The 27,629-nt window shown below is 42.8% G+C and overlaps 1 protein-coding gene across 1 annotated transcript in view; it reads left to right on the top strand.

The window, feature by feature from the left end:
* SHMT1 (serine hydroxymethyltransferase 1) overlaps positions 1-27,629 on the top strand; it is a 111,200-nt gene that overhangs the window by 74,479 nt on the left and 9,092 nt on the right. Inside the window, exon 11 of the mRNA XM_069210107.1 lies at positions 25,109-25,219. Within this exon, the coding sequence (XP_069066208.1) occupies positions 25,109-25,219 (111 nt within the window). The remainder of the gene's footprint in view (positions 1-25,108; positions 25,220-27,629) is intronic.

The raw sequence follows: 27,629 nt of genomic DNA, 5'->3' as shown, positions 1-27,629 counted from the left end.
AACAGTGCCGAGATCGTCCGACTCCGGTCGAGACACCGGCACGCAGCCTTCTCGGGACCGAGAAAGTGCTGGAGACAAGCATCGACACCGAGATGCCGGTGTAGACAAGGCTCGACGCCGAGACAGCGGCCCCGAAGAAGATCGGCGCCGACAGGTTTCGGCCCCGAAAATGAAAAAAGTCACCTCGGAGCCGAAAAAGGACGCAGACAGGGTTTCGGTCCCGAAACAAACTGCAACCGACCCAGCTTCAGGCTCTTATACAGAAGAGCACTCGCTAACCTCCCAAATGCAAAAGCATAGGTTTGAGGAAGAGCTACAATCAACTGATGTGGACCATACGCAAAAGCGTATTTTCATACAGCAGGGGACAGGAAAAATAAGCACCCTTCCCCCTATTAGAAGAAAGAGAAGGTTGGAGTTCCAAACTGAACAGACACCACAACCAAAAGTGGTGAAAAGAGTTACCCCACCACCCTCTCCTCCGCCCGTGATTAACGTCTCACAAGCACAAACTCCATCACACTCCCCAGCTCACACCACCATAAGCCAGGGTGACCAAGAACAAGACGCATGGGACCTATACGACGCCCCAGTGTCAGATAACAGTCCGGAGGCATACCCTACGAAGCCATCTCCACCAGAGGACAGCACCGCGTATTCTCAAGTGGTGGCTAGAGCAGCACAATTTCACAACGTAAGCCTCCACTCAGAACAGGTCGAGGATGATTTTTTATTCAACACACTCTCCTCCACCCACAGCTCATACCAAAGCCTGCCTATGCTCCCTGGTATGCTCCGGCACGCAAAATAAATCTTTAAGGAGCCGGTCAAAAGTAGGGCAATCACACCAAGGGTGGAAAAAAAGTATAAGGCGCCTCCTACAGACCCGGTTTTCATCACTACACAGCTGCCACCAGACTGTCGTTGTAGGAGCAGCTAGGAAAAGGGCCAACTCCCACACATCTGGAGATGCACCACCCCCAGATAAAGAAAGCCGCAAGTTCGATGCAGCTGGTAAGAGAGTCGCAGCACAAGCTGCAAACCAGTGGCGCATCGCGAACTCCCAGGCACTACTTGCGCGCTATGACAGAGCCCATTGGGACGAGATGCAACATCTCATTGAACATCTGCCCAAGGACTTACAAAATAGGGCAAAACAAGTGGTTGAGGAGGGACAGACCATTTCCAACAACCAGATCCGCTCCTCCATGGACGCTGCAGATACAGCTGCACGGACAATTAATACATCTGTAACTATCAGAAGGCATGCATGGCTCCGAACGTCTGGATTTAAACCAGAGATTCAACAAGCAGTTCTCAATATGCCTTTTAACGAAAAAGAACTGTTCGGTCCAGAAGTGGACACAGCGATTGAGAAACTCAAAAAAGATACGGACACTGCCAAAGCCATGGGCGCACTCTACTCCCCGCAGAGCAGAGGGAATTACAGCACATTCCGTAAAACACCCTTTAGAGGGGGGTTTCGGGGTCAGAGCACACAAGCCAGCACCTCACAAGCAACACCGTCCAGTTACCAGGGACAGTATAGAGGAGGTTTTCGGGGACAATATAGAGGAGGGCAATTCCCTAGGAATAGAGGAAGATTTCAGAGCCCCAACACCCCTACTACTAAACAGTGACTCACATGTCACTCACCCCCTCCACACAACACCAGTGGGGGGAAGAATAAGTCATTATTACAAAGCATGGGAGGAAATCACTACAGACACTTGGGTTCTAGCAATTATCCAACATGGTTATTGCATAGAATTTCTACAATTCCCTCCAAACATACCACCAAAAGCACAAAATTTGACAAAACATCATTCCAATCTCCTGGAGATAGAAGTGCAGGCACTATTGCAAAAGAATGCAATCGAATTAGTGCCAAACACACAAATAAACACAGGAGTTTACTCACTGTACTTTCTGATACCAAAGAAGGACAAAACGCTGAGACCAATCCTAGACCTCAGAGTAGTGAACACTTTCATCAAATCAGACCACTTTCACATGGTCACACTACAAGAAGTATTGCCATTGCTAAAACTACACGACTACATGGCAACTTTAGACCTCAAGGATGCTTATTTCCATATACCAATACACCCATCGCACAGGAAATACCTAAGGTTTGTATTCAAGGGAATACATTACCAATTCAAGGTACTGCCTTTCGGATTAACAACCGCACCAAGAGTCTTTACCAAATGTCTAGCGGTAGTCGCTGCACACATTAGAAGGCAGCAAATACATGTGTTCCCATATCTAGACGACTGGCTAATCAAGGCCCATTCGTTAATAGAGTGCTCAAATCACACAAATCATATCATACAAACCCTCTTCAAACTAGGGTTCACCGTCAACTTCACAAAATTCTGCCGCGCAAGGTACAACAATACCTAGGAGCCATAATAGACACATCAAAAGGAGTAGCCACTCCAAGTCCACAAAGAATTCAAAATTTCAACACCATCATACAACGCTTGTATCCAACACAAAGGATACAAGCAAAGATGGTACTACAACTCCTAGGCATGATGTCTTCATGCATAGCCATTGTCCCAAACGCAAGACTGCACATGAGGCCCTTACAACAGTGCCTAGCATCACAATGGTCACAAGCACAGGGTCACCTTCTAGATCTGGTGTTAATAGACCGCCAAATTTACCTCTCGCTTCTGTGGTGGAACAACATAAATTTAAACAAAGGGCGGCCTTTCCAAGACCCAGTGCCACAATACGTAATAACAACAGATGCTTCCATGACAGGGTGGGGAGCACACCTCGATCAACACAGCATACAAGGACAATGGAACGTACATCAAACAAAACTGCATATAAATCACCTAGAACTTCTAGCAGTTTTTCAAGCACTAAAAGCTTTCCAACCAATAATAGTTCACAAATACATTCTCGTCAAAACAGACAACATGACAACAATGTATTATCTAAACAAGCAAGGGGGGACGCACTCCACGCAGTTAAGCCTGCTAGCACAAAAGATTTGGCGTTGGGCAATTCACAACCAAATTCGCCTAATAGCACAATTTATACCAGGGATCCAAAATCAACTCGCAGACAATCTCTGTCGAGATCACCAACAGGTCCACGAATGGGAAATTCACCCCCAAATTCTGAACACTTATTTCAAACTCTGGGGAACACCTCAGATAGACTTGTTTGCGACAAAGGAGAACGCAAAATGCCAAAACTTCGCATCCAGATACCCACACAAACAGTCCCAAGGCAATGCCCTATGGATGAACTGGTCAGGGATATTTGCTTACGCTTTTCCTCCTCTCCCTCTCCTTCCTTACCTGGTAAACAAACTCAGTCAAAACAAACTCAAACTCATATTAATAGCACCAACTTGGGCAAGGCAACCCTGGTACACAACGCTGCTAGACCTATCAGTAGTACCCTGCATCAAATTGCCCAACAGGCCAGATCTGTTGACACAACACAACCAAAAGATCAGACACCCAGATCCAGCATCGCTGAATCTAGCAATCTGGCTCCTGAAATCCTAGAATTCGGGCACTTACAACTTACCCAAGAATGTATGGAAGTCATAAAACAAGCCAGAAGGCCATCCACCAGGCACTGCTATGCAAGTAAATGGAAGAGGTTTGTTTGCTACTGCCATATTAATCAAATACAACCATTACACACAACTGCAGAACATGTAGTGGGTTACTTGCTTCACTTACAAAAATTTAACCTGGCTTTCTCTTCCATTAAAATACACCTTGCAGCAATATCTGCATACCTGCAGACTACCTATTCAACTTCCCTATATAAGATACCAGTCATTAAAGCATTCATGGAGGGCCTTAGGAGAATTATACCACCAAGAACACCACCTGTTCCTTCATGGAACCTAAATGTTGTCCTAACTAGACTTATGGGTCCACCTTTTGAACCCATGCACTCCTGCGAAATACAGTTCCTAACCTGGAAGGTGGCATTTCTCATCGCCATTACTTCCCTAAGAAGAGTAAGCGAGATTCAGGCGTTTACAATACAGGAACCTTTTATACAACTACACAAGAAGGACCAATCCTAATTTTTTGCCAAAGGTTATTTCACCGTTCCATCTAAATCAAACAGTGGAACTGCCAGTGTTCTTTCCACAGCCAGATACCGTAGCTGAAAGGGCACTACATACATTAGATGTCAAAAGAGCATTGATGTATTACATTGACAGAACAAAGAACATCAGAAAGACTAAACAACTATTTATTGCATTTCAAAAACCTCATGCAGGAAACCCAATATCAAAACAAGGTATAGCCAGATGGATAGTTAAATGCATCCAAATCTGCTACCTTAAAGCTAAACGACAGCTGCCCATTACACCAAGGGCACACTCAACCAGAAAGAAAGGTGCTACCATGGCCTTTCTAGGAAACATCCCAATGCAAGAAATATGTAAGGCAGCCACATGGTCTACGCCTCACACATTCACCAAGCACTACTGTGTAGACGTGTTATCCGCACAACAAGCCACAGTAGGTCAAGCCGTATTAAGAACATTATTTCAGACTACTTCCACTCCTACAGGCTGATCCACCGCTTTTGGGGAGATAACTGCTTACTAGTCTATGCAAAACATGCGTATCTACAGCGACAGATGCCATCGAACTGAAAATGTCACTTACCCAGTGTACATCTGTTCGTGGCATCAGTCGCAGTAGATTTGCATGTGCCCACCCTCCTCCCCGGGAGCCTGTAGCAGTTTGGAAGTTACCTTCAACTATTTGTATATGTATCATCTCAACCTTAAATAGGTGCATACTTAGTCACTCCATTGCATGGGCACTATTACTACAATTCAACTCCTACCTCACCCTCTGCGGGGAAAAACAATCGAAGATGGAGTCGACGCCCATGCGCAATGGAGACAAAAGGAGGAGTCACTCGGTCCCGTGACTCGAAAGACTTCTTCGAAGAAAAACAACTTGTAACACTCCGGCCCAACACCAGATGGCGAGCTATTGCAAAACATGCGAATCTACTGCGACTGATGCCACGAACAGATGTACACTGGGTAAGTGACATTTTCATTTATTTGCATTAGGCATGTAGATTGCTGTGAAATAAGGGCAAACTACTGAAACTATCTGGTGCGCGCAGATCACAGTTGCAAATATCTGCTAAGTCTACTGTGCTTCACAAGTTGATGATAAATTGGCATCAAATTGGATGGTCACACCACTTGCCATTTACAGTGCTAGAAACCTATAATAGTGAGGTAGAGAGTGCTATTTTCAATTTTTTTGTGTGCGTTTTTATTTTTTCAAATGTGTATTCTACTTGGGTATAACCAGTCTTGCTCCTAGATGTAGTTTTGATCGTGCATGTTTCTGGCATTTTGCAAGACTAGGAAGGGGTCCATGGTACAGGCCTCATTGGAAGAGGAAGTGTAACACAGATCTACTGGATAAATGCATATAGTTGTTTATGCTTTTCAGCAAGAACTGTGCAAAGCCTCATTTGGAAAGAGAAGCAACCACTAAAATAATGTGTGATTGCTGGTGCTAGAATAAGCAAATGGCAGTTGTCTGAACTGGCTGCATGCTGCTTTATTACTTGCTGACACATCACCCGATCTCTCCTCACCTCCTCGAACTTCCACATTTCTTCCACCTCCATTTTATGTCTGCTTCTTTTACTCTAGTGTCCCCAAAATTTAATTTTCATAGGTGTATCCTGCTTACTTCTTTATGGTGAATGAGGGGGCAGACTACTGCATAAAGAATCCTAATGGATGACGGATCAATTCTATGATGCTACTGAGATACCCTTCATCTCTATGTGCCTAGTGTGTTTTTACTTGTGGTTCGAAAGCAATTGGCACAGCTGCCAAGAATGCAATACATGATATTTCTTTCTCCAGTGTCGTGAGCAACAAGCAAAAAAAAAAAAAAAAAATTACCACTTTGAGACCTTCCCCTACCATGCGTGGGGTGGGAGTTCGTAGTGCTTGGTACAGGCAAATAAGGTAGGAAATGTAAATGGCTCACAATGTGCAGTTATGGAAATCAGTCCTTATGCCACAAACAATGGATTCATCCCGTAAGAGAAAAAGCTGCTTTCTCTGGTCAATCTGGATTAGCAGTTGTCTTGTTGCTTTGTATTTTCATTTTTCAGTCACATAGATAGGATTTCTTTTTTTAATACTGTGGGATTCTTCATTTATAAGAGACTGTCTTCAAAGGTAAAGCTTGCTCGATATATTGACCAAAAAGCTTCTCTGATAATTGGACTAGCAAGTCCTTGTTTTCAGGTGTTTGTGGTGACATGGACTTTCTTGATTTGGAAATAGCATCCTTAATGATCAGGAAGAGGCAGCCACAATATTAAGGTCTAGAAGGGCATATTGACATATTACAAAGCTTCTGAATATGCATGCAAGGACATATCTAGGTATTAGAAAGCATCTAATCTCGTGCAAGAGCATGTCCAGTTATTGCAAACTTCATTCGTATCTTTGTGATAAGATGCTCCCATTGTTTTAATTACAATTCATTCAACACACAAAAAAAACAAATACTCTAACCCTAAAAGTGGTGTGAATGGGAGAACAGCAGTGCTGAAGACACTCATTTAAGCACTTTAATGAATAATGTTTTTTTGAAAAAAATAGAATTTAAATTTTTACAGCTTTCATGCTTTGGTTGTATGACACGGCTGCATGCAGTAACAAAAGCTAGACACCTAATTAGTGGTTGTGTGGCATGTGAGCTTGGTTTACATATTTTAAGCCACACCCTTTAATCCTCTACACCAGTGGTTCTTAACATTTTGTCTTTTGTGGACCCTCACTTAATCATTAGTGAGAACTGGGGACCCCACTGAACACCCTCTGTGTCATTACAGGAAGCCGGGGACTCCATATTAACCAATTTTGATTAATTTAACCTCCAAACAATACACAAACACAGAAAGGGCATTCAAACAAATAAAGAACACACAAAAACTGACAAATATGAACATTTCCACTTTAATGCCAAAGTTCAGGCTTTTCTAAATTCAGCTGATGCCTCCCATCATCCACACTGTATTTTGTTTGATGCATTAACAATGGTCCCACAAATAAATCTGAGTACGCCAACTGAGGCCAAGCTTTACTAAGCCCTTTTGTTGCTGTTGTGTTACTCAAGGATGCACAAGACCGTGCAAGGGTGTAAGTTATATTTACTAAGCAACTGTGCATGGCATAGTAAGTTCAGAGTAATGTAGGGTGGCGCAGGTCACTGTCTTGCATTACTCTGCAATGGGAAGATGTAGAGTGCGGGTGTTCCCACACGTTCATCCATGGATTTTGCCACATTGCCAGGCTTACTAGGAGTAGTAAACGTGGGAAGGCGTCACAATGCTAAAGAGGCTTAACAAAGAGAAATGTGTTTAATGACGTGTGGCTGTAGATACACTCAGTCTGCGTATTTCTGCCATCTAATGTTGGGTCCGGAGTATTACAAGTTGTTTTTCTTCGAAGAAATATTTCGAGCCACAGGATCGAGTGACTGCTCATCTTGTTGATACTCTGCATGGGCATCAACTGCTTTGTTAGATTGTTTTCTCTCTGTCGTCAAGTTCGGACGTGTGTCTTCGCTCCGTCTTTCAACTTCCTCTCGTTTAAAACCTTTCTTTCCCTCTTATCTATATCGACGGTATTGTATCTCCACTGTGCATTCCTATCCTTGCATTTGTCTCGACTTGTCGGTCTGGGCACTGATGGTGCGCCCTCCAAGGTGTCCTGGCCCATCTCGGGCCTACCTCACCACGCCGCATGTACCATTATGCTGAGCTGATGGAACGCATGCCGTTTTGTTTTTGTCCTCTGTGCCACACTAAATTTTCCTACGCTGACCAGCATCTGGTGTGGAAATTGTGCCTCTCCCCCGATCCGCAGGAAGCTATAATGACACCTGCAGATCCTTCCGGTTGAAGAAAACACTTCAGGAATGAAAAGCTTTTTGGCTGGAGATGGCGCACAAGACTCCGAACGACACCCCTGACAACTTGGTGGAGGAACATGTCCAGGAGTAACCTGAAGAAAAAGAGTAGGCCTTCTTGATCCAGGACTCCGACGTGCAGTTTGATATCCAAAGTCACAAGGTAATATCTGCGCAACTGTCGTCCCTCCTGCCCCACCCTAAGACTATCAAAAAGCCCCTTGTAGAGATCCCTGGTACTGCCACTGCCCACAGGCTATGCCGGATCTGAAAAGCCATTTTGGCTACCCTGCCCTCTGGCTCTGCTCTGAAAACAGCCAAGGCAAAGACATTGTCTTAGACCTCTGGCACCTCGGATCGAAGACATTGCATCCATCTCAGACTGAACTTCGGCTCAGAGTTGTTTGGCTTGGAGCCGACTGGCTACTACCTCCATTTCAGTGCTGACAAACCGAAACCTTCGGTGCTGAAATCCAGGGAACCGAAAACATCGGAGCAAAAAGACTCCAATCAGTCTTAAGCTACACCTTCTACTGTAGAACCCATTCTGGGGACTATGGAAGCTTGTCGGTGCCACCTCCATATCCAGGAGGGTACAGGACTCATTATGGCTTCTCCCCCTGTACTTTTCAAAATGAAGCTGTCTTTTCAAGAAGCTTTGGACACTTCACCACCAAAGAAGGCTACTACGGAAAAAGCTACCAGCACACCTCACATGCCTTCTCCACCTTCTCCTCTTTCTCCTGATCCACCTTCTCCACCCCGTCTCCTTCTCCTCTGCCTCCCTTGCCTCCTCATCTACCTGCCTCACCTACTGCAGGAAATTATTCCCCTTAGGGATTTACATGCTGGGGACGATTTTTGTCGGACACAGCATGACCCAGATCCATGGGACACTTATATCCCTGACCAACAATCCAGATTTGTCCCCCGTACGCCCCTCACCACCAGAGGATAATGCATCCTACCAGCAGGTAGCTGCAAGGGCAGCTGCTTCCACAATGTGGAGCTACACAGGGACCCTATTAAACAGGACTTCCTGTTCGATACGCTTACATTTGTCCACAGGGATATCCCGTTTCTCCCCATGCTCCCTGGCATGCTTTGTCATGCTGACAAAACCTACAAAGAGCCTGTCCGCTCCAGGGCTATCATCCTAGATAGAAAAAATATATACATCTGCTCCCTCGGATCCAGTATACATTAGGTCACAGGTCCCACCAGATTCTGTAGTAGCCACCACTGCACAAAAACGTGTCAACAGCCAGGCTACAGGGGACTGTCCTCCCCCTGATAAGGAGTGTAAGAACATAGATGCTGCCGGCAAACGTATGGCTCCACAAGCAGCTAACCATTGGCGTATCGCCAGTTCACAAGCCTTACTGGCGAGGTGTGACCGGGCTCACTGGGATGAAATGAAGGAGCTCCTCCAGGTTGTCTCAGAAGAGCACCGCAAGAGACGGCAGCAAATTGTTGCAGAGGGGCAAACAATAACTAATAATTCCATATGCTGTGCATGAGATGCTGCAGATACAACTGCATGTGGCATTAATACAAGTGTCTTAATAAGGAGGCATGTGTGGCTTCAATGCTCACACAGCAAGCAGTTCTTAACATGCCCTTTGATAAAGAGCATCTTTTTGGCCACTCAAGTGGATTCTACCCTTGAGAAGCTAACAAAAAAAAAGACACTCATACAGACAAAGCCATGGGTGCTCTACATTCCCCCACACCAAGGGTCATTTTTTGTCACCCCACCTATAGAGGTCCTTACAAATCCACATCCTCCGAGGCATCTACTTCCCAAACTAGGCAGCCTCCACCCTCCTATTCGAAGGGTTTCTATATGGGTCCTGTAGAGGCAATATTGGCAGATGTAAGAGCACCGCTTCTCTAGACTCTTCCTCCACTCTTCCTCCACTGCAAAGCAGTAACTACCTCAGTCTTTACCCCACTCACTCCACATCTGTTGGGATGGCTTCATAATTTTTGTCCAGAATGGGCCAACATCACCACAGACGACTGGGTCCTTTACATTATCCAATATGGTTATTGTCTGGCACTCATTTCTACTCCTCCAAACATTCCCCCTTACATTCACAGGTTATCTCACGAGCACCTCACACTCAAACAAGAGGTTTAATCCCTTCTTCTCAAAGGGTCCACCAAGCCTGTTCCCTTACACCATGTATCGGGAGTATACTCCCTATACTTCCTCATTAACAAAAAATCTGCTCTCTCAGGCCTATTCTGGACCTCAGACCATCAAACCAGTACATTCTCACATCACACTTTCATATGGTTACTGTTCAACGCGTTAATCCACTTCTGCTACAGTACATTACCACAGTGTTTATATCACACTCAATTGATAGTGGATCTCCTTCACATTCTGGTCTTCACAACCAACTTTGCCAAATCCCACCTCCAACCCGTTCAGATACAGCCCTATAGAGGAGCTATTCTCAAAGCAGATTAGCATACCTCAATCCGGCTTGAGTTTTTTCATTCTCTTCTCCCCCAGCGTCAGGAGAATCTTACATACCCAGTCAGGACTATTATGCGCCTGTTGGGAACGATGGCGTCCTGCATTGCCATTGTTCCCATGCCAGACTCCACATGCTTCCCCTACAGCAGAGTCTGTCTCGTCACTGGTTTCAGTCACCTGAAAGATCTAGTGTTAGACCGCCATACTCACTGCTCTCTGCAGTGGTAGAACACCACCAACCTGTTGAAAGGGCAGCCTTTTCTGGACCCTGTACCTGAGGTCATTCTGACCACAGGTGCATCACTGACTGTTTGGGGTGCTCACCTTCAAGACCTCACAATACGGGGCCTTTGGGTTCTCAGTCACTAATCCCTCAATATCAGTTACCTGGAGGTTCAGGCAGTAATTCTAGCCCTGAGAGCATTTCTTCATCACTGGTCTCACTAGGTTGTCTTAGTCCGCACGGACAACATGACAGCCATGTATTACCTACAGAAACTAAAGGGGTGGGGGATTTTAACATTGTCGTCCCAATTGTCACAGATCTCCAGGACAATATGGAAGTGGGCTCTCCACCACCACATTCACCTGGTGGCAGAGTATCTCCCAGGAACGGATAATGACTTTGCAGACCTGCTCAGCAGGATGCAGCAACAAGTCCACAAATGGGAACTCTACCCACGAGTCCTTCAAACATACTTCATAAAGTGGGGAACTCCACAGCTAGACCTTTTCGCTACATCAGAAAATGCAAAATGCCCAAACTTCGCCTCCAGGTATCCGCACCCTCTATCCAAAGGCAACACTATGGATGGTCAGGGATATTTGCTTACGCTTTTCCACCTCTCCCTCTCATTCCTGGTTTGGAGGAGCAGGCAAACATCTCTCACCATGATCCCTGTAACTTCCACTTGGGTACGTCGGACATGGTTCTGGATCTATCGGTAGTTCCCCACGAGAAGCTCCCCATCAGACTGGGCTTTCTAACTCAAAATCAAGGACAGATCAGACATCCAGTCCCAAAGTCCCTGAACCTTGCAATATGGCTCCTGAAGTCATAGTTTGGTTACTTAGTATTGCCCGTGGAATGTATGGACATTCTCAGGGAAGCTCATAGACCCACAGCATGTTATGCTGCAAAATGGAAATGTTTTGTATGCTACTGCCAACCCAAACGTAATAACTCCATTACAGCTACCATTCAAGACATCTGCATTCAATTAAAAAAAAAAAAAAAAATAATCTAGCTTACATTTCCATTTGCTTACTTCTTGCAGCTATAACTGCATATTTGTAGAAAAGACCACGTACTTCCTTGTTCAGAATCCCAGTCATTAAGTCTTTCATGGAAGGCCTTAAACTGGTTATTCCTGCACCATGCTAGAACCTCAATATTGTGCTTACCAGGGTCACAAGCTCTCGTTTTTAGCTACTGAATTCATGTCCTCTTCAGTACCTTTCTTGGAAAGTGACGTTCTTAGTTGCCATCACATCATTCAGGCGTGTCAGTGAGCTCCAGGCCCTGACCTTGGAAGAACTTTTCTTCCAAATTTATAAAGACAAGGTGGTCCTTTGCACGAGCTCAAAGTTTCCTAAATTGGTTCCCCAATTCCTTATTGACCATCCATTGATCTACAAGGCTTCTTTCCGCAGCCTGACTCTGTTGCTGAAAGAGTCCTCCACGCGCCAGATGTTAAATGAGCAATTATGTATTACATTGACAGAACCAAAGACTTTAGGAAAAACTAAATAGCTGTTTCACTACCTCAGAAAGGTAGTCCAAATTGTAAACGTTATACAGACTTGCTAGGCTAAAGAAAATAGATAGTTACCTGGTACTCCTATAGCACATTCTACTAGGAAATAAGGCGCCACAATGGCTTTCCTTTCCTTGGAAACATCCCGATAGCTGACATTTGTAAGGTAGCTACGTCGTCTACACCACATACATTTACAAAGCATAACTGTGTGTGTGTGTGTGTGTGTGTGTGTGTGTGCTAGCACGTCAGCAACCCAAATTATTATAAGCTGTGCTATGAACCCCTTTTCCAGTCAACTGCAACTCCCACAGGCTACCCACCGTTTTTATTGAGGGGCTGCTTTACAGTCTATGCAGAGCATGTTTAGCTACAGCCACACTTGCCATTGAACAGAAAATGTTACTTACCTAGTAAGCATCCGTTGGTGGCATGTAGTGCTGAAGATTCACATGCGCTCTCCCTCCTCCCTGGACAACTGTGGACATTCCAGTTACTTTATATTTGATATACTTGTACATATTTAGTTGCATTTTCATGGACATCTTTCTTATACTTCTTCTACACTCCTTTTCACACTTGCCTGCGGGAAAACAATCTAACAAAGGAGTCGATGCCTATGCACAGTATCAACGAGAGGAATCCCCACTCGATCTGTGACTCGAAATGCTTCTTCGAAGAAAAACAACTTGCAACACTCCGGACCCAACAGTAGATGGCATGATATGCGGCGTATGTGAATGTACACCACTACGTGCCACGAACCGATGCTTACTGGGTAAGTACCATTTTCCATATTTCTCTTTGTTTTCTTTTCTATGTGTGCTGCATTCTAAAGCTAGCATAGAAAGAGTAATAAGCCACTGAGGATTGAGTAATAAGCCACTGAGGATTGTATTTCTTCCTGCATAAAAATAATGCTGCCTTGCAACTCTGGCACCCTTGCACAATGACGTGGGGGGGCCACCGTTGACACTAAGTAGCACTCAGTGTGCCAGTGCACAGAGAGAGCAAGAATGTGTCTTGCTGCACTGTCAAATCTTGGTAAATCCGGACCTTAATTTTTAGACTCCAATTTGAAATGTTTTTACATTTACAGAACATTTTACGTTTGTCAATTTTTCTATTTTGCTTCTTTATTAATCTGTTACTGCTATTTAATTTTCTAAGCTGTCTCTGGACCACAGGTTACAAAACGCTAGTCTAGGTCACATGTCTTTTTTGGATTCATTTTAGAGCCCACTCCAGTTTTTCTAGTCTTGATTCAATTCTGCAAGTGCTCCATCTGTTGTGTTTGCTGCTGCATAGCTGCAGCCTTACTTGAGTCGTCATGAACACGGGCTCCAGTCCTGATCATTAGACCGGCAAGTCATTGTGTTCAGGTGTTTGTGGTGAAATGAATTTTCTTGATTGGAAATAATGTCCTTAATGATCATGAAAGAGGCAGCCACACTATTTAGGTCTGCTTCGACAGTGCAGTTGCCACTATGCCTTATGCCATAATTTGGAAAAGTGCTTTAGGAAGCACTGGTTGAGGCGCTGCAGCTTCACCCAAATGGTCTTTACCTTGAATGCAGAATTTGACCGGGCAGTAAGTGTTCTTCCACTGAGTGTTTGTAATGCAGATTTTGCCTTGTGAACAGGACCACTGGAATTATGCAATTGTGTGGCTGCCGAGGTTTTCTGCATATTTATAGATTTGCCACATAATACCACCTCTGCTGCATAATGTGCAGATTTTAACAAAAAATGTTTGTTTTTGTCTCGAACAGTTTAAAAGATACTAAAACCATTGCAACGTGTATTGCTGCACACTGGAAGGCCCTTTGCGCAGGTTGACTAAGTCACCTTTCTATTGCTTAAATGTATGACTGCTACTGATGAGGTGCAACCAATTCCCAGACAGTGTTGACAACTGGAAAAATGATCAAATAATAAATAATATCCCAAAATATGCCCCATAATTTGTCTGTTCTTGGCACTTTGGTGGTCAACCCTGCTGCATACTTTTTCCCTACCTGCTGCATACTTCCACCAGCCCTATTGCTATCCCAGTACAGTTAACAAAATCACAGATAGTCCACCTACTCAAGCCCAAACAATACTACTCGCTCTCTCAGAAAACAGTCAAACACCCACCAAATCACCATCTCTAAACTACAAACTAATAAATGCACTCTCTTTGTAAAAACAAGCACCACATCTACAACCTACTCAGACACATAACTTTACTTGCTCTTCATAACCGAATCGTAGTTTGGGGGATGATATGGCTCCAGTATTGCATGAAGCTGTTCCTCCAGGTTATCAAACTGTCACTCTTAACCACACAGGCAAAAGAGGAGGTGAACTAGCTGTTGTATTCAAGGAAACAATGAATCGTACTAAAGCTGGGTATATTTCCGTACAAGCTTGTTAGGTTGTCATCACCAGATGCAACACTACACTATCATTCTCCTGTAACTTCCTCCATCTTTACAAGCCACCACCTAGCAGTGGAACATTCCCAGAAGCATTTCTAGGCGTAGTTTCAAACCTTCTGACACTACACTTCAACCTATGGTTTTATATGCCCCATCTCAGAACTAACATCACTAACCAAGACACTTTGAACCTACACCAGATTGCCCCTAAACATCACTCCACACACCCTAGATGTCATTTTTGTCCATCCAGAACTAGTCACTTTCCAGTCACGTGGTCAGACCGATCATCTGGTAGCTTTCCAACACAAGACATTACAACTCTCCACACCTACGGCCACCTTATCAGCAAGCACATAAAGACCTTGCAACAAACTGAATTTTTAGGAGCCAGAAACACAATTAACATTCAACACCGGTCTGGACACAAAATGTTCAGTTCAAACACTCCTGAGCGGCTCCTGAAAACCTTTGCTATCCTATTTCCACTAAACACAACAAAACATGCCAAAGAAAACAAGCACCTTCTATAAATGCAGGAATAAAAAAAATAAAGCAGACTACAAAACTGCCAAGCACCTGGCTCAAAGCAAAAAAAACTCGAGACAAATTTCACCTACACAAACACAACAGTATACAGGTCATCTATCAAAAAAGCTATTTAAAAAAAAGCTACTATTCAAACAGAATTTAAAATGTACAAATGAAGAATGTTATAAAGTTCTCTCCGAATTTCATAAACATAAATGGACAGAAGGAAAGCATCCTATTTCCAAAGAATTTACAGGCAAATCATTACACAACTAGAGCAGACATGTTGAACGCCTATTTAAACCAAAAGAACACTGTCAGCACCAGCCCTTTTCCGACAATCCACCTACCAAGTGTAGGTTAACCCAGCCTCTGAATTCCTTCAGCTATCAGAAGCTGATTGGTCTGACCAAAACAAGCAGGCCAGCTGGCTGCTCTTCTGACCCTTTTCCACCACAAATCTTCCTTTTAACAACCTCTGCTGCCACCCCATTCAGAACAATCATCAATCTTTACTTGACAACAAGAGTTTCCCCCTGAAGAAGACTCTACGAGACAGAAGAGCGCGAAGGTTGGAAATGGTATTGAGAAGCACTAAACATCTTGACGTGGAGGAAGAAGAGATTATGCACACCACAGTCTCCGTTCGAGGGTCCGACTGAGAGCACGAGTCTGAGGAGGACAGACCGGTCATGGCAGGACAGCACGTGAGTACGCCTGCCCCTGTCCAATCCAAGCCCAAACACAAGGCCTCTGGAACGCCACTGCCGGAAGGCCATGGCTCCACCTGCAAAAAGACTTCCGGTGACCAAGCAACAACTTCGGCACCGAGAAAGGCCACGCCACCGAAGCCTTCGGACTCTAGCCGAAGCACAGGCTCTGAAACTGGCAAACAGCGACCCATTGAGTCTAAGTCTTGAAAATCCCTGTAAGAGCTGAGGCCAGCATCCACTCCAGGCCTTTCAATCCTGAGAAAACCAGCTTCGGAGCTGCAAAGACCCATCTACACAGAGGAGCATGGACTTTCAAAACAACTTAAAGAAAGCCATAGATTTTCGGAGGAACTCACACAAATGAAGGAATTTGATGAAGGGCAGGCCAGAATTCATATTCATAAAGACACTGGCAAGATCCTAACTGCACCTCCTCTGAAAACTAAGAGGAAGCTAGCCTTTCAAGGACAATTGGACACTGATCAGCCACTAGCCAAAGTGCCAAGGCCCAAACAAAAAACTCTGCCTCTGCAATTCTTACCTCATCAGTCTCCTCTGCATTCTCCTCACCGGACTGTCTCTCCACCTACTACCCCTACACCTGCACAGTTTCCAGTACACTCTGCAGATTCACACCAAGACAGTGTCGACCAATGGTATCTCTACGATGATCCCATTTCTGATAACAGCCCAGACTGCTGTCCTTCAAAACCATCGCCACCAGAAGATATCACTTCATACACTCAGGTTTTAGCTAGGGCAGCGTCATAACATAGCCATGCACACCGAGTCTCTTGAGGATGATTTTCTCTTTAATACATTATCTTCCACTCACACTACTTACCAGTCCCTTCCCACGCTTCCAGGCATGTTGAAACACGCACATCAAATTTTTCAAGAGCCAGTTAAAGCCAGGGTCATCACTCCCAGAGTGGAAAAGAAATATAAGCCGCCTCCCTCTGATCTGGCATTCATTACCCAACAGCTACCTCATGATTCCGTAGTTGTCAGTGTGGCAAGGAAGAGGGCCAACTCCCAGTCATCTGGTGATGCACCACCATCAGACAAGGAACGCAGGAAATTCGATGCTGCTGGTAAGAGTGGCATCGCAAGAAGCTAATCAATGGAGAATAGCCAACTCCCAAGCACTACTGGCTAGGTATGATGGGGCCCACTGGGACGAGATGAAAGCTATCATCCAGCATCTCCCAAAAGACCAACAAAAAAGAGCACAGCAAATGCTCGAGGAAGGGCAGGCTATTACTAATAACCAGATTAGGTCAGCTCTAGACTCAGCAGATACAGCAGCTAGGACAATCAATACTGCTGTCACCATTCGGAGACATGCATGGCTTCGGTCGTCAGGGTTTAAACCAGAAATCCAGCAGGCTGTCCTTAACGTGCCATTTAATGAGAAACAGCTTTTTTGGCCCTGAGGTTGATATGGCTATCGAAAAAATGAAAAAGGACTCAGACACTGCTAAAGCCATGGGTGCTCTATATACTACACACTACAGAGGTTCATTTCGAAAGCCTCAATACAGGGGTGGTTTTAGAGCCCAAATATCTGAGGCATCCACTTCACAATCAAAACCATCTTACCGGCCTCCGTACCAACGAGGTGGTTTAAAGGAACTTACAAAGGCCAATTTACCAGAGGTAGGGGAAAATGTCAGCCAACAAAACAAACCTCACACGCAAAACAGTGACTTGCTCCACATCGTCCCTCATCACACGTCTCCTGTGGGAGGAAGACTGCAAATGTTCCCCAAAAATTGGTTACCCATTACAACAGACAATTGGGTATTATCCACAAAGGTTATTGCATAGAATTCGCACATATTCCTCCAGATATACCGCCAAAACCACACAAACCCTCCTCCCAACACATCTCCATGTTGCAAACAGAAGTACAGTCACTATTACTCAAACAAGCCATAGAGCTTGTACCACAACATCAAATAGGAACAGACAGGGGTTTATTCCCTGTACTTCCTTATTCCCAAAAAAGATGGAACCTTGAGACCAATACTAGATCTCAGAACTCTCAATCTTTACATCCTATCAGAACACTTTCACATGGTAACACTACAGGATGTAGTTCCACTGTTGCAACAAGATTTTATGGCAACATTAGACCTCAAGGATGCGTATTTTCACATACCCATCCATCCAGCGCACAGAAAATATCTCAGGTTGTAATACAATGAAAACATTACCAGTTCAAAGTGTTATCCTTTGGGATAACAACAGCTCCCAGAGTATTTACAAAATGCCTTGCGGTAGTGGCAGCCTACCTAAGAATACAACACATCCATGTCTTTCCATATCTCAATGACTGGCTAATATAATCCAACAGCCAGACAGTGTCAAAACCATACACATTATGTAATACAAACCCTACACACTCTAGGTTTCTCAATGACCTACCAAAACTCCCACTTGCAACCAGCGCAAATTCAACAGATTGCCCCTCTTACAGCATCAATACAAGATATTGTATGCAATTTACTTCATTTACAAAAATCAAATTTAGCATACTCTTCCATAAAAATACATCTTACTGCAATTTCAGCATATTTACAAAATATACAGCACAGCTCAATAATAACAGGAACTCTAAATAAAGCCTTCATGGAAGGCTTAAAACGCATCATTCCACCCAGGACACCTCCAGTTCCTTCTTGGAATTTAAACATAGTGCTTACGCGACTTATGGGCCCACCATTTGAACCTATGCACTCATGTCATATGCAATTCTTAACATGGAAGGTTGCCTTCCTAGTTGCAATTACATCATTGCGAAGAGTCAGTGAAATTCAAGCTGTCACTATTGAAGGACCGTTCATACAAGTACACAAACAAAGTTGTACTACGAACTAACCCCAAATTTCTTCCAAAGCACTATCACCTTTTCATAGCAATCAAACGGTGAAACTGCCAGTCTTCTTCCCACAGCCAGATTATGTGGCAGAAAGAGCGCTACATACATTAGACATTAAAAGAGCACTACTGTACTATATAGATAGAACAAAACCATTCGGAAAAACAAAACAGCATTTTTTTAGCCTTTAAAAAACCGTATGCAGGTAACCCCATTTCAAAACCAGGATTAGCAAGATTGATAGAAAGATGCACCCAAACATGCTAGGTTAAAGCCAAAAGACAACTCTTAGTTACTCCAAAAGCACATTCCACAAGGAAGAAAGGTGCCACAATGGCTTTTTTTTTAGGAAATATACCAATGGCTCAAATATGTAAAGCAGCTACTTGGTCAACACTGCATACATTCACTAAACACTATTTTAGCAAGCCACAGTAGGTCAAGCTATACTCAGAACATTATTTCAAACAACTTCAACTTCTACAGGCTAACCACCGATTTTATGGGAGGACGAACTGCTTTGTAGTCTATGCACAGCATGTGTATCTGCAACTACACATGCCATTGAACGCAAAATGTCACTTACCCAGTGTACATCTCTTCGTGGTATGTTCAGCTTCCGATTCACATGCACCCTCCCACCTCCCCGGCAGCCTGTAGTTGTTTAAGTTAACAACATTTGTACATAGGTAGGGGGGGGGGGGGGGTGTGTGTGTGTGTGTGTGTGTGTGTGTATGTATGTATATATATATATATATATATATATGTTCGATGGCATGTGTAGCTGCAGATACACATGCTGTGCACATCCCGCCATCTGGTGTTGGGCTCGGAGTGTTACAAGTTGTTTTTCTTTGAAGAAGTCTTTTTTTCGAGTCACGAGACCGAGGGACTCCTCCCATTTCGACTCTATTGCGCATGGGCGTCGACTCCATCTTAGATTGTTTTCCCCGCACAGGGTGAGGTAGGAGTTGTGTATGCTAGTAATAGTGCCCATGCAATGGAGTGAATACGTATGTACATAATGAAGTTTAAAGTAATATATTTACAAATGTTCAAGATCAACTTCTAAACGGCTACAGGCTCCCAGGGAGGCGGGTGGGCGCATGTGAATCTGCAGCGACTAATGCCACGAACAGATGTACACTGGGTAAGTGACATTTTCCGTTCAATGGCATGTGTAGCTGCAGATACACATGCTGTGCATAGACTAGTAAGCAGTTATCTCCCCAAAAGCGGTGGTTCAGCCTGTAGGAGTTGAAGTTGTTTGAAATAATGTTCGTAGTACTGCTTGACCTACTGTGGCTTGTTGTGCCGTTAACACATCTACACAGTAGTGTTTGGTAAATGTATGAGGCGCAGACCATGTTGCAGCCTTACATATTTCGTTCATTGGAATATTTCCTAGAAAGGCCATGGTAGCACCTTTTTTTTTTTTTTTTTTTCCTGGTTGAGTGTGCCTTTGGTGTAATAGGCAGCTCTCTCTTTGCTTTAAGATAGCAGGTTTGAATACACTTAACTATTCATCTAGCAATGCCTTGTTTAGAAATTGGACTCCCTGTATGAGGTTTTTGGAAAGCAATAAATAGTTGTTTTGTTTTTCGAATTAGTTTTGTTCTGTCAATGTAGTACATTAGTGCTCTTTTGATGTCTAATGTATGCAGTGCTCTTTCAGCTACAGAATCTGGCTGTGGGAAGAACACTGGTAATTCTACGATTTGATTCAAGTGGAACGGTGAGATCACTTTTGGTAAAAAATTTGGATTTGTTCGTAGAACTACTTTATGCTTGTGTATTTGAATAAAAGGTTCTTGTATGGTAAATGCTTGAATTTCACTCACTCTTCTTAGAGATGTGATGGCAATCAGAAATGCAACTTTCCATGTTAAATATTGCATTTCACAAGAGTGCATGGGCTCAAAAGGTGGACCCATGAGTCGTGTTAAGACAATGTTGAGGTTCCATGAAGGAACTGGTGGTGTTCGTGGTGGTATAATTCTCTTTAGGCCTTCCATAAATGCTTTTATGACTGGTATCCTAAATAATGAAGTTGAGTGCGTAATTTGCAGGTAAGCTGAAATTGCGGTTAGATGTATTTTTATTGGAGAGAAAGCTAGCTTTGACTTTTGCAATTGTAGTAAGTATCCTACTATATCTTTGGCAGATGCGTGCATAGACCAGACAACTGTAACCATAAAGTAGTGAAATATATCTTTTGTCACTTCACAGTCCTTTGTGCTTGCATTCTTACTTCAGGTTGGAAACATGTCACACAAAAAATGGTATGCCAAATGGTGTAGCTTTTACTGAAAAATCGAGATTGGAAATGTGCCAATGCGCTATAGCTCATACTTTCTAAAGGTTTGGTAATTACTGATCAGATTCATGCTTGCCTTTGACCAGTAGCTGTTGCTAATAAGTTATAAAAATATCGGTGGGATACGACGATTTTTACTGAGGAAAACCCACCACTTTGCCTCCTTACAAGGCCTACCACGAAGGTCCTACTATTGTCATGATCTAATGCGTGTGTTTATTCCGCTACATTCATTGTCATTTTACCAAATTTAAACGATGAGTTAACAGAAGTGACTTCTCATGCTGCTCCCAGTGAGGACGTCTACAATATTTCATTGAGTTATTACACCCTGCCCTTCAACCACATCCATTTATTCTATCTAGTTTGAAAACGCGAGGCTGCAGCATCTTACTGAACAGTGATTGACAAGTCCCACACAGTTATTAAACTTGTAACAACTAAAAGCATTCCTATTAAATCAGTAGCCCAAAGGATTATATTTAAGTGTCACTGAAGCAGTTCACGTGGGTTGCAAGTGGCGGCACGGAAATTGGCTACTCCTAAAGGCTACAATTATTGGGTGGGGGGAGGTTACAAGTGATTGGCCTGGACCCTTGCGATCAGTCACTACAAGCGTGGTCTTTGTTAGCCTTCATGAGTTTGGTCACAAGATGACGAGTGACTAAGATGTCTGGAAGGCAGCTGCCGAACAAATGACCTAGTAGCCATCCTTAAAGATGAGGCTGGTGAACAGTGCCTCCTTTGTCTAACCACACTATTCTGATTTGCCAGTAAGAAAACATCCCCCCCCCCCAAAAAAAATTCGCAGTGCATTCCTGAAATAGACCGAATATGCACCTTATCAGGGAAGCTGTTCGTTGGGCCCTTTTTTAGGCCATACATACATTAATGTGTTCGAGTTTAAAAAATAAAAAAAAACCTAGCCCTTTTCCTTCTCTGGTACCTTCAGAATCTGAATGGGGGAAGCGTCACATAATGAATAGTTGTGTTGCAGTGAAAACTGAGCTCAGAAGAGTTCCTAACAGAAGCGCATTCTGATGCAGCTGGACTATCGCGCATAAGGAGAAACACACGAGATGTGATTTGGAGGAGGGTCTGTATGCATAATTAGATCCTTCCACCAAGATTTTTAATTCTTATATTGCACATGCTCACATTACACTGAACATACCCACAATTACTAGTAGACAAAGATGCATAATATAAGCCTCCTGTCTTGCTATAAAATTCACGTCTGGGTTCTTTGAACGCCAGCTTAGCCATTTAGTCATATCTCTTTTATCTATTTAGATGTGTTGGATAAAATCGGCAGTATAGCAACGTGGCTGAGATGAATATATGTAGAAAGCCAAGACCTTGGTGATCCCTATTGTATTTGTAGTAGGTCCTGTAGCTTAGAGTGAATGGCCTCATATTGGAAGTAATATGGTTGGGAAGAGAGTAGTACAAGAAGTATATGCAGGAAAAAAAGAAGTATAAGCAACTGGGTGAATTGTGTCTTGAGGCTCAGTGGACTAAAGCATCCGCTCTGTGAATATGTTTGACTTCATGCTCACATGTTTGAATCATGGCAGGTCAACTCAGTCTTCCGTTCTTCCAAGATGGATAAAATTAGTACCATTAAATAGAAAAAAATGTTTATTAACAATTGTGTTAGGACAGAAATGTTAACTTAAGCCTAATCAAGGGAAAAGTAGGATCATCCTTATACGAATCAGTCAACCCAGTATATAATATATATACATACCCATATTTTCCAGCGTAGGTATCCGTGCCTTCAGAGTTTTCTTTGGGCCTATTCTCTCATGAATGCCTTTATAGCATCCAATAAAATCAAAATGTCTTGAAAATCAGAATAAAAGACAGCCAGCACACTAATTACTCAAACCCTCATTTCATTTTGCCGAAGTGCCCTGCCTAGCCCTCCACCTCCCTATAACTCTAAATCAAGCGCCCCACCCTCCCACATTGGGAAACCTCCTCATCACAGGCCCCCAAACCAACCTTTGGCATACTCCCATGAGCTTTATCCCTTATACTAAAGAGGACAAAAAGAAGAGAGATTCAATCTGCAGAAAAAGATTGAGTGTAGTCAAAGGTATCTGTGAGCCTATCAAAGGTTTTTGCTTATTTTTCCTTCAGATTCTCAAGGATCTGCTGGCATGTGCTAGTATTGGGAATTAAGCGAAAGATAGCACGTTTGCAAGTCATATAGAATAATAACATCTAAAAAAATTATTCTCACAGTTCCACCCTTGTCATAAAATATATTCAGCAGTTACATCAGTAGTGTTATTTTACCGGGAAAAGCCTGATCTAATAGTGAAAGAGGTTTGAGATTGATTTTTGATTTGTCCTGAACAAAAACTTTCTCTTGCATAAAAACGCTCGAAAAGAAACAAAATTCTACTAGATTTGTCCTGACCTTGTGGTATGTGTAACGGTACTAAATGAGCCATTAATATTTCTGCCTGCCAATTAGCCAAGACATAATTGCTAAATAGGTTATGTGTGCCGTGAAAGTAATCCTGTATTTGCCTCTCTGTCTCTTATGTTTTCACAAAACGGAGATTATTTCTTCATGCTTTTTTTTTTTTTTTTTTTCCAAACCTTCCACGTTACTTTTATATAGCTTTTATACAATTGGCATGTTTTTTATAACTACCCCTAGGCTTATCAGTGGTTTATCCTGCTTTTTGTAACCAATCTGCAATTGAGTCCCACACTCCTCTAACTTACTATATACATTCACCACGGGTTGCTGATTTGTAGAATAATTGAACGATTGATATTTTATTACTATTTGTAGGCAATTGAATGATCTTATTCTAATAGAACATTTAATGCCAGACCAGGTACAGAAGAGTTTCAGATTTCTTTGCTCTACCCTGATCTCTCTCTTCGGCCTTCAAATATTTCTCATCCTTATTCGTCAAAAGCCATCTGGTGCCTCAGAGGATAGATAAAAGTTTTGAATTGTGAAACCAATGTTCTAGAATCTAACAATAGATGTTTTTTACATTTTATTTTATTTCAGTTTGCTAATTTAGTGTTGCTCCTTTCTAAAACAGCAAAAAACAAACCTTTGTCACATAGTGTTAAAAGAGCCTTTGTGTTGGTATTACTACCTGGTAAAAGACTATCCTTACAATCCTTGATTCTTCTTTAGCTAATAACTAAACTTTATTCACGTGTACAAGGCGAAGGCTTCTGTTTTGTTGTATAAATCTAACAATTCTGGAGACTGTGGCAAACTACCCATCACAATTTCTGCATTATTTAGTACTCATCAAATAATTTATCGGACTGATATGGAGTAGAAATTACACTTCTCTGCACCACCTTATACTGAAATTCTAGGCAGTTGATGGAAATTGGTACCATTTCTTCAACAGTCATGGTTATGTAAAAAGTCAATGTAAGATCTTCGCTTTTTACCATCTTCTAAGATAAAACAATGTATTCTGAACATCTGATTATAAAATATATATTCCTAAAGGAATCAACATTAAGGGCCTGATTACAACTTTGGAGGACAGTGTTAATCCGTCCCAAATGTGACGGCTATCCTGCCCACCGTATTACGAGTTCCATAGTGGTATATCCATCACATTTGGGACAGATTAACACAGTCCTCCAAAGTTGTAATCAGGCCCTAAATGCTTGTAGGCCATATAAGCCCATAATTGCTGCTTTTGTGATGGTGAAGTCTACCAAGTTGACTATGTTCTCTGTTCTGCTGTCTCCTGACCAAAGTACAGAGGTCCACTCTTCGTTCACATACATGCCATCGCACAGCATTTTTTTTTTTTTTAAAAACCCTACAGATGTGTCTTGTGCCTTCTCTTAACTATATCTTTTGATTACTGATCCCTTACGCCGTCTTTATTGGGGTTAAACTTTGCCTGACTTCGTTACCTGTGGAGCACAGGGCTGTTTACTTTATTTATAATTTTTTTGTCATTTCCACCTTGACATTTTTTCCTAATCAATGCAAGATTTTACTTGTGTACTTCATTTTTCTGCAGGTGACAAAAGTGCATTGCGTCCCAGCGGGCTGAGATTTGGATCGCCAGCTCTGACCTCGCGGGGAATCCTTGAAGAAGATTTCAAGAAAGTTGCCCATTTCATTCATCGAGGTAATGACTGAGTAGTGCCCTTCTGGTTTGCCTCAAAAAGAACGTGGAATCCACCAGGGTATAATGAGTTTTGGCCCTTGGTGAAGGAAGTAGCATGAATTGTATTGCTGCAGTTTACAGAAAACCCATACGTTATAAATGTGTTGGATAGCGGTGCAGTGAAGACCATCAAAATTAGGTTAATGGCATATAGGAAACTAATAGTCTCTCATTGAACGTTGTGTGGGGGTATTTAGATCATTTCTGAATAGAAATACTGACTTTTTAAGTCATCTGCATTATTTGCAAGATAGGATCTGTTGTACATGTTGTAGTGGATCCTATTTAGTTTTAATGGAAATCAGTTTAGCTTAGCCATCTGGCTTGAAGCGATGTGCCTCCGTCACCTAGTGACTTCTAACCTACTTAGCTTCCTCTGTCTTAGCCTATTTATTTAATTATTTTTTTCAAAACAGCTGTTATGTTTTGATTTTACATTATTAGTGCCACTCTGTGATGGTGTCACTATCAGCAGCAAAGTTAAGCGCGATACATATATTCACATCATGTCCCTTTCTCACTTATGTGTGACAGGAAGATAACGTACTTTTGAAGGGAATTGTTTAGATAATTGCCACCGCAAGCATGCATCTTATCTATTGTTTGAGAACATACCTGTGTCAGGGGTCCTACAAGATCTGTATAAATACATCTCACGCATACAAGGTTATCGGAGGGATTCCTACCAGATGCTATTGACGCCATCTATGCTACACGTCGCTTTGTTGCAGACCCAGCCTTCGTGCCACCACAGTCTGATATAGAGTCCTTATTCCAGGGTAACAAGGGTTGGGGGAAGGGGGTGCATCTCATGCACCTGGTGCTGGCAGATTAGGTTTATCACACCTACCTCTCGTCAGGTTACAAATTAGGGTCTCCATTGTAAGGTTTTAGGGATATTTTACATTTCATGTTTCTTGCAAGAAGGAGTGGGGGGGTCTTTGTATGCACTGCTCATCTTTACATATCTGTTTCTTGCATTGTGTAGTATTCTAATCATTGCAGTTCTTGCATTTTACAGTAGATTGCAGTCTGTTTGCTAAACCTATTGAAAACCTTACTGCATTTCCTTTACTGCTTGTGTGTGACTGAGACTTATTACTAACGTGAGAAAAATCTCCGTTTCACCACGACTCCCCTCAGATGTCGCACACTTATGTCCATGTGTAAAGGCTGCCAGAAATCACCATTTGCTGTTTGGTTTTTTGGTGAGGTACTGCTTGTGAACCGGGAGAGCTGGGCCAACAGTTGCGACTTGTAGGATTGGCCTAGTCGCAGCAGTCTCACTTAGTACATTGTTGTAGTTGGACTCTCGCTCCTAAGGCATGCACGTTTAGGTGTGTCAAACAAATTTTACACTGAGTAGAGGATTGAGGAGATAAAACAGATTAACAAGCGTCTTCATCTTTTAAATACCGCTGCTTCTCTGTTTCCTTAAATTTGTTTGAGATTGTACTAGAAATGCCTTCCTTCTGACCTGTTCTGCTTACTTTGTTGATTTTAAGCAGGCACCCTTTTGAGAAACTGGGGATTGCGTGGATGACCAGTCACTGGTTGTACTTTGTTACTTTAAAGTGCATTTCTCTCCAACACAGGATCTCATTAGAGTTCTCAAATGTTTAAACACATTAGTAATCCATGAACACGTGTTGGTGCTCCAGTTTATTTAGACATTTTTAAATCGGAGCGGGATCCCACAGATGGCCAACTCTGTATTCGTTTTGCCTGAATCATGGATTACTATCTCTGTAGATGGTCCTCTTAGCTCTCTTATCATTGTTTTGGGTATATTTATTAGGTTTGTTTTTCTTTTCTACATCCGTGTCTCCTAGCTCACCTTGAGATACTGCTTCTACAGAATATGCAAAGTTGCCTTTTCAGTCCTCCACATATGCAGCTGACCATGCCGTCTTTGCATTCACTCATACCAGTTGCCTATTCTCCAGTGGCTGAGGGCAGCAACCTGCTTCAAAATATTCAATGCTATTCTTGACTTGTAAACTATGTTCCGGAGTTTTTTCTTTTTTGGTGCTGTCCATTTCCATCAGACTATTTCAAAACATGTCTGCTTTTTAAATACGAACAGTTTTTTGTCTTGAGTGGAAATTGTACATGGCACTGAATGTTGGCACAATGATCACATTTTTCTTCACCTCAGATCTCCATAGTTGGGCCGCACATGACCATAACATTTAAGTACAGAGAAGTCTCCTTGTCTGTTCTCCCTCTAACACTGGAAATTTCCAATGTCTGTCCCTTTGGTGAAGTCCTTTGCAGATGCATGGCATACAGTGGGAATTTAGAGGAACATTGAGTGTATGCTAGACCACCGACTAGGAAGTTGAGTAATAAAAATCTGCTTATTGGGCGT

Source organism: Pleurodeles waltl, chromosome 10 (genome assembly GCF_031143425.1).
Source record: "Pleurodeles waltl isolate 20211129_DDA chromosome 10, aPleWal1.hap1.20221129, whole genome shotgun sequence".
NCBI lineage: Eukaryota > Metazoa > Chordata > Amphibia > Caudata > Salamandridae > Pleurodeles > Pleurodeles waltl.
Note: the sequence above shows the minus strand (reverse complement) of the source record. Positions and strands in the feature narration are given on the sequence as shown.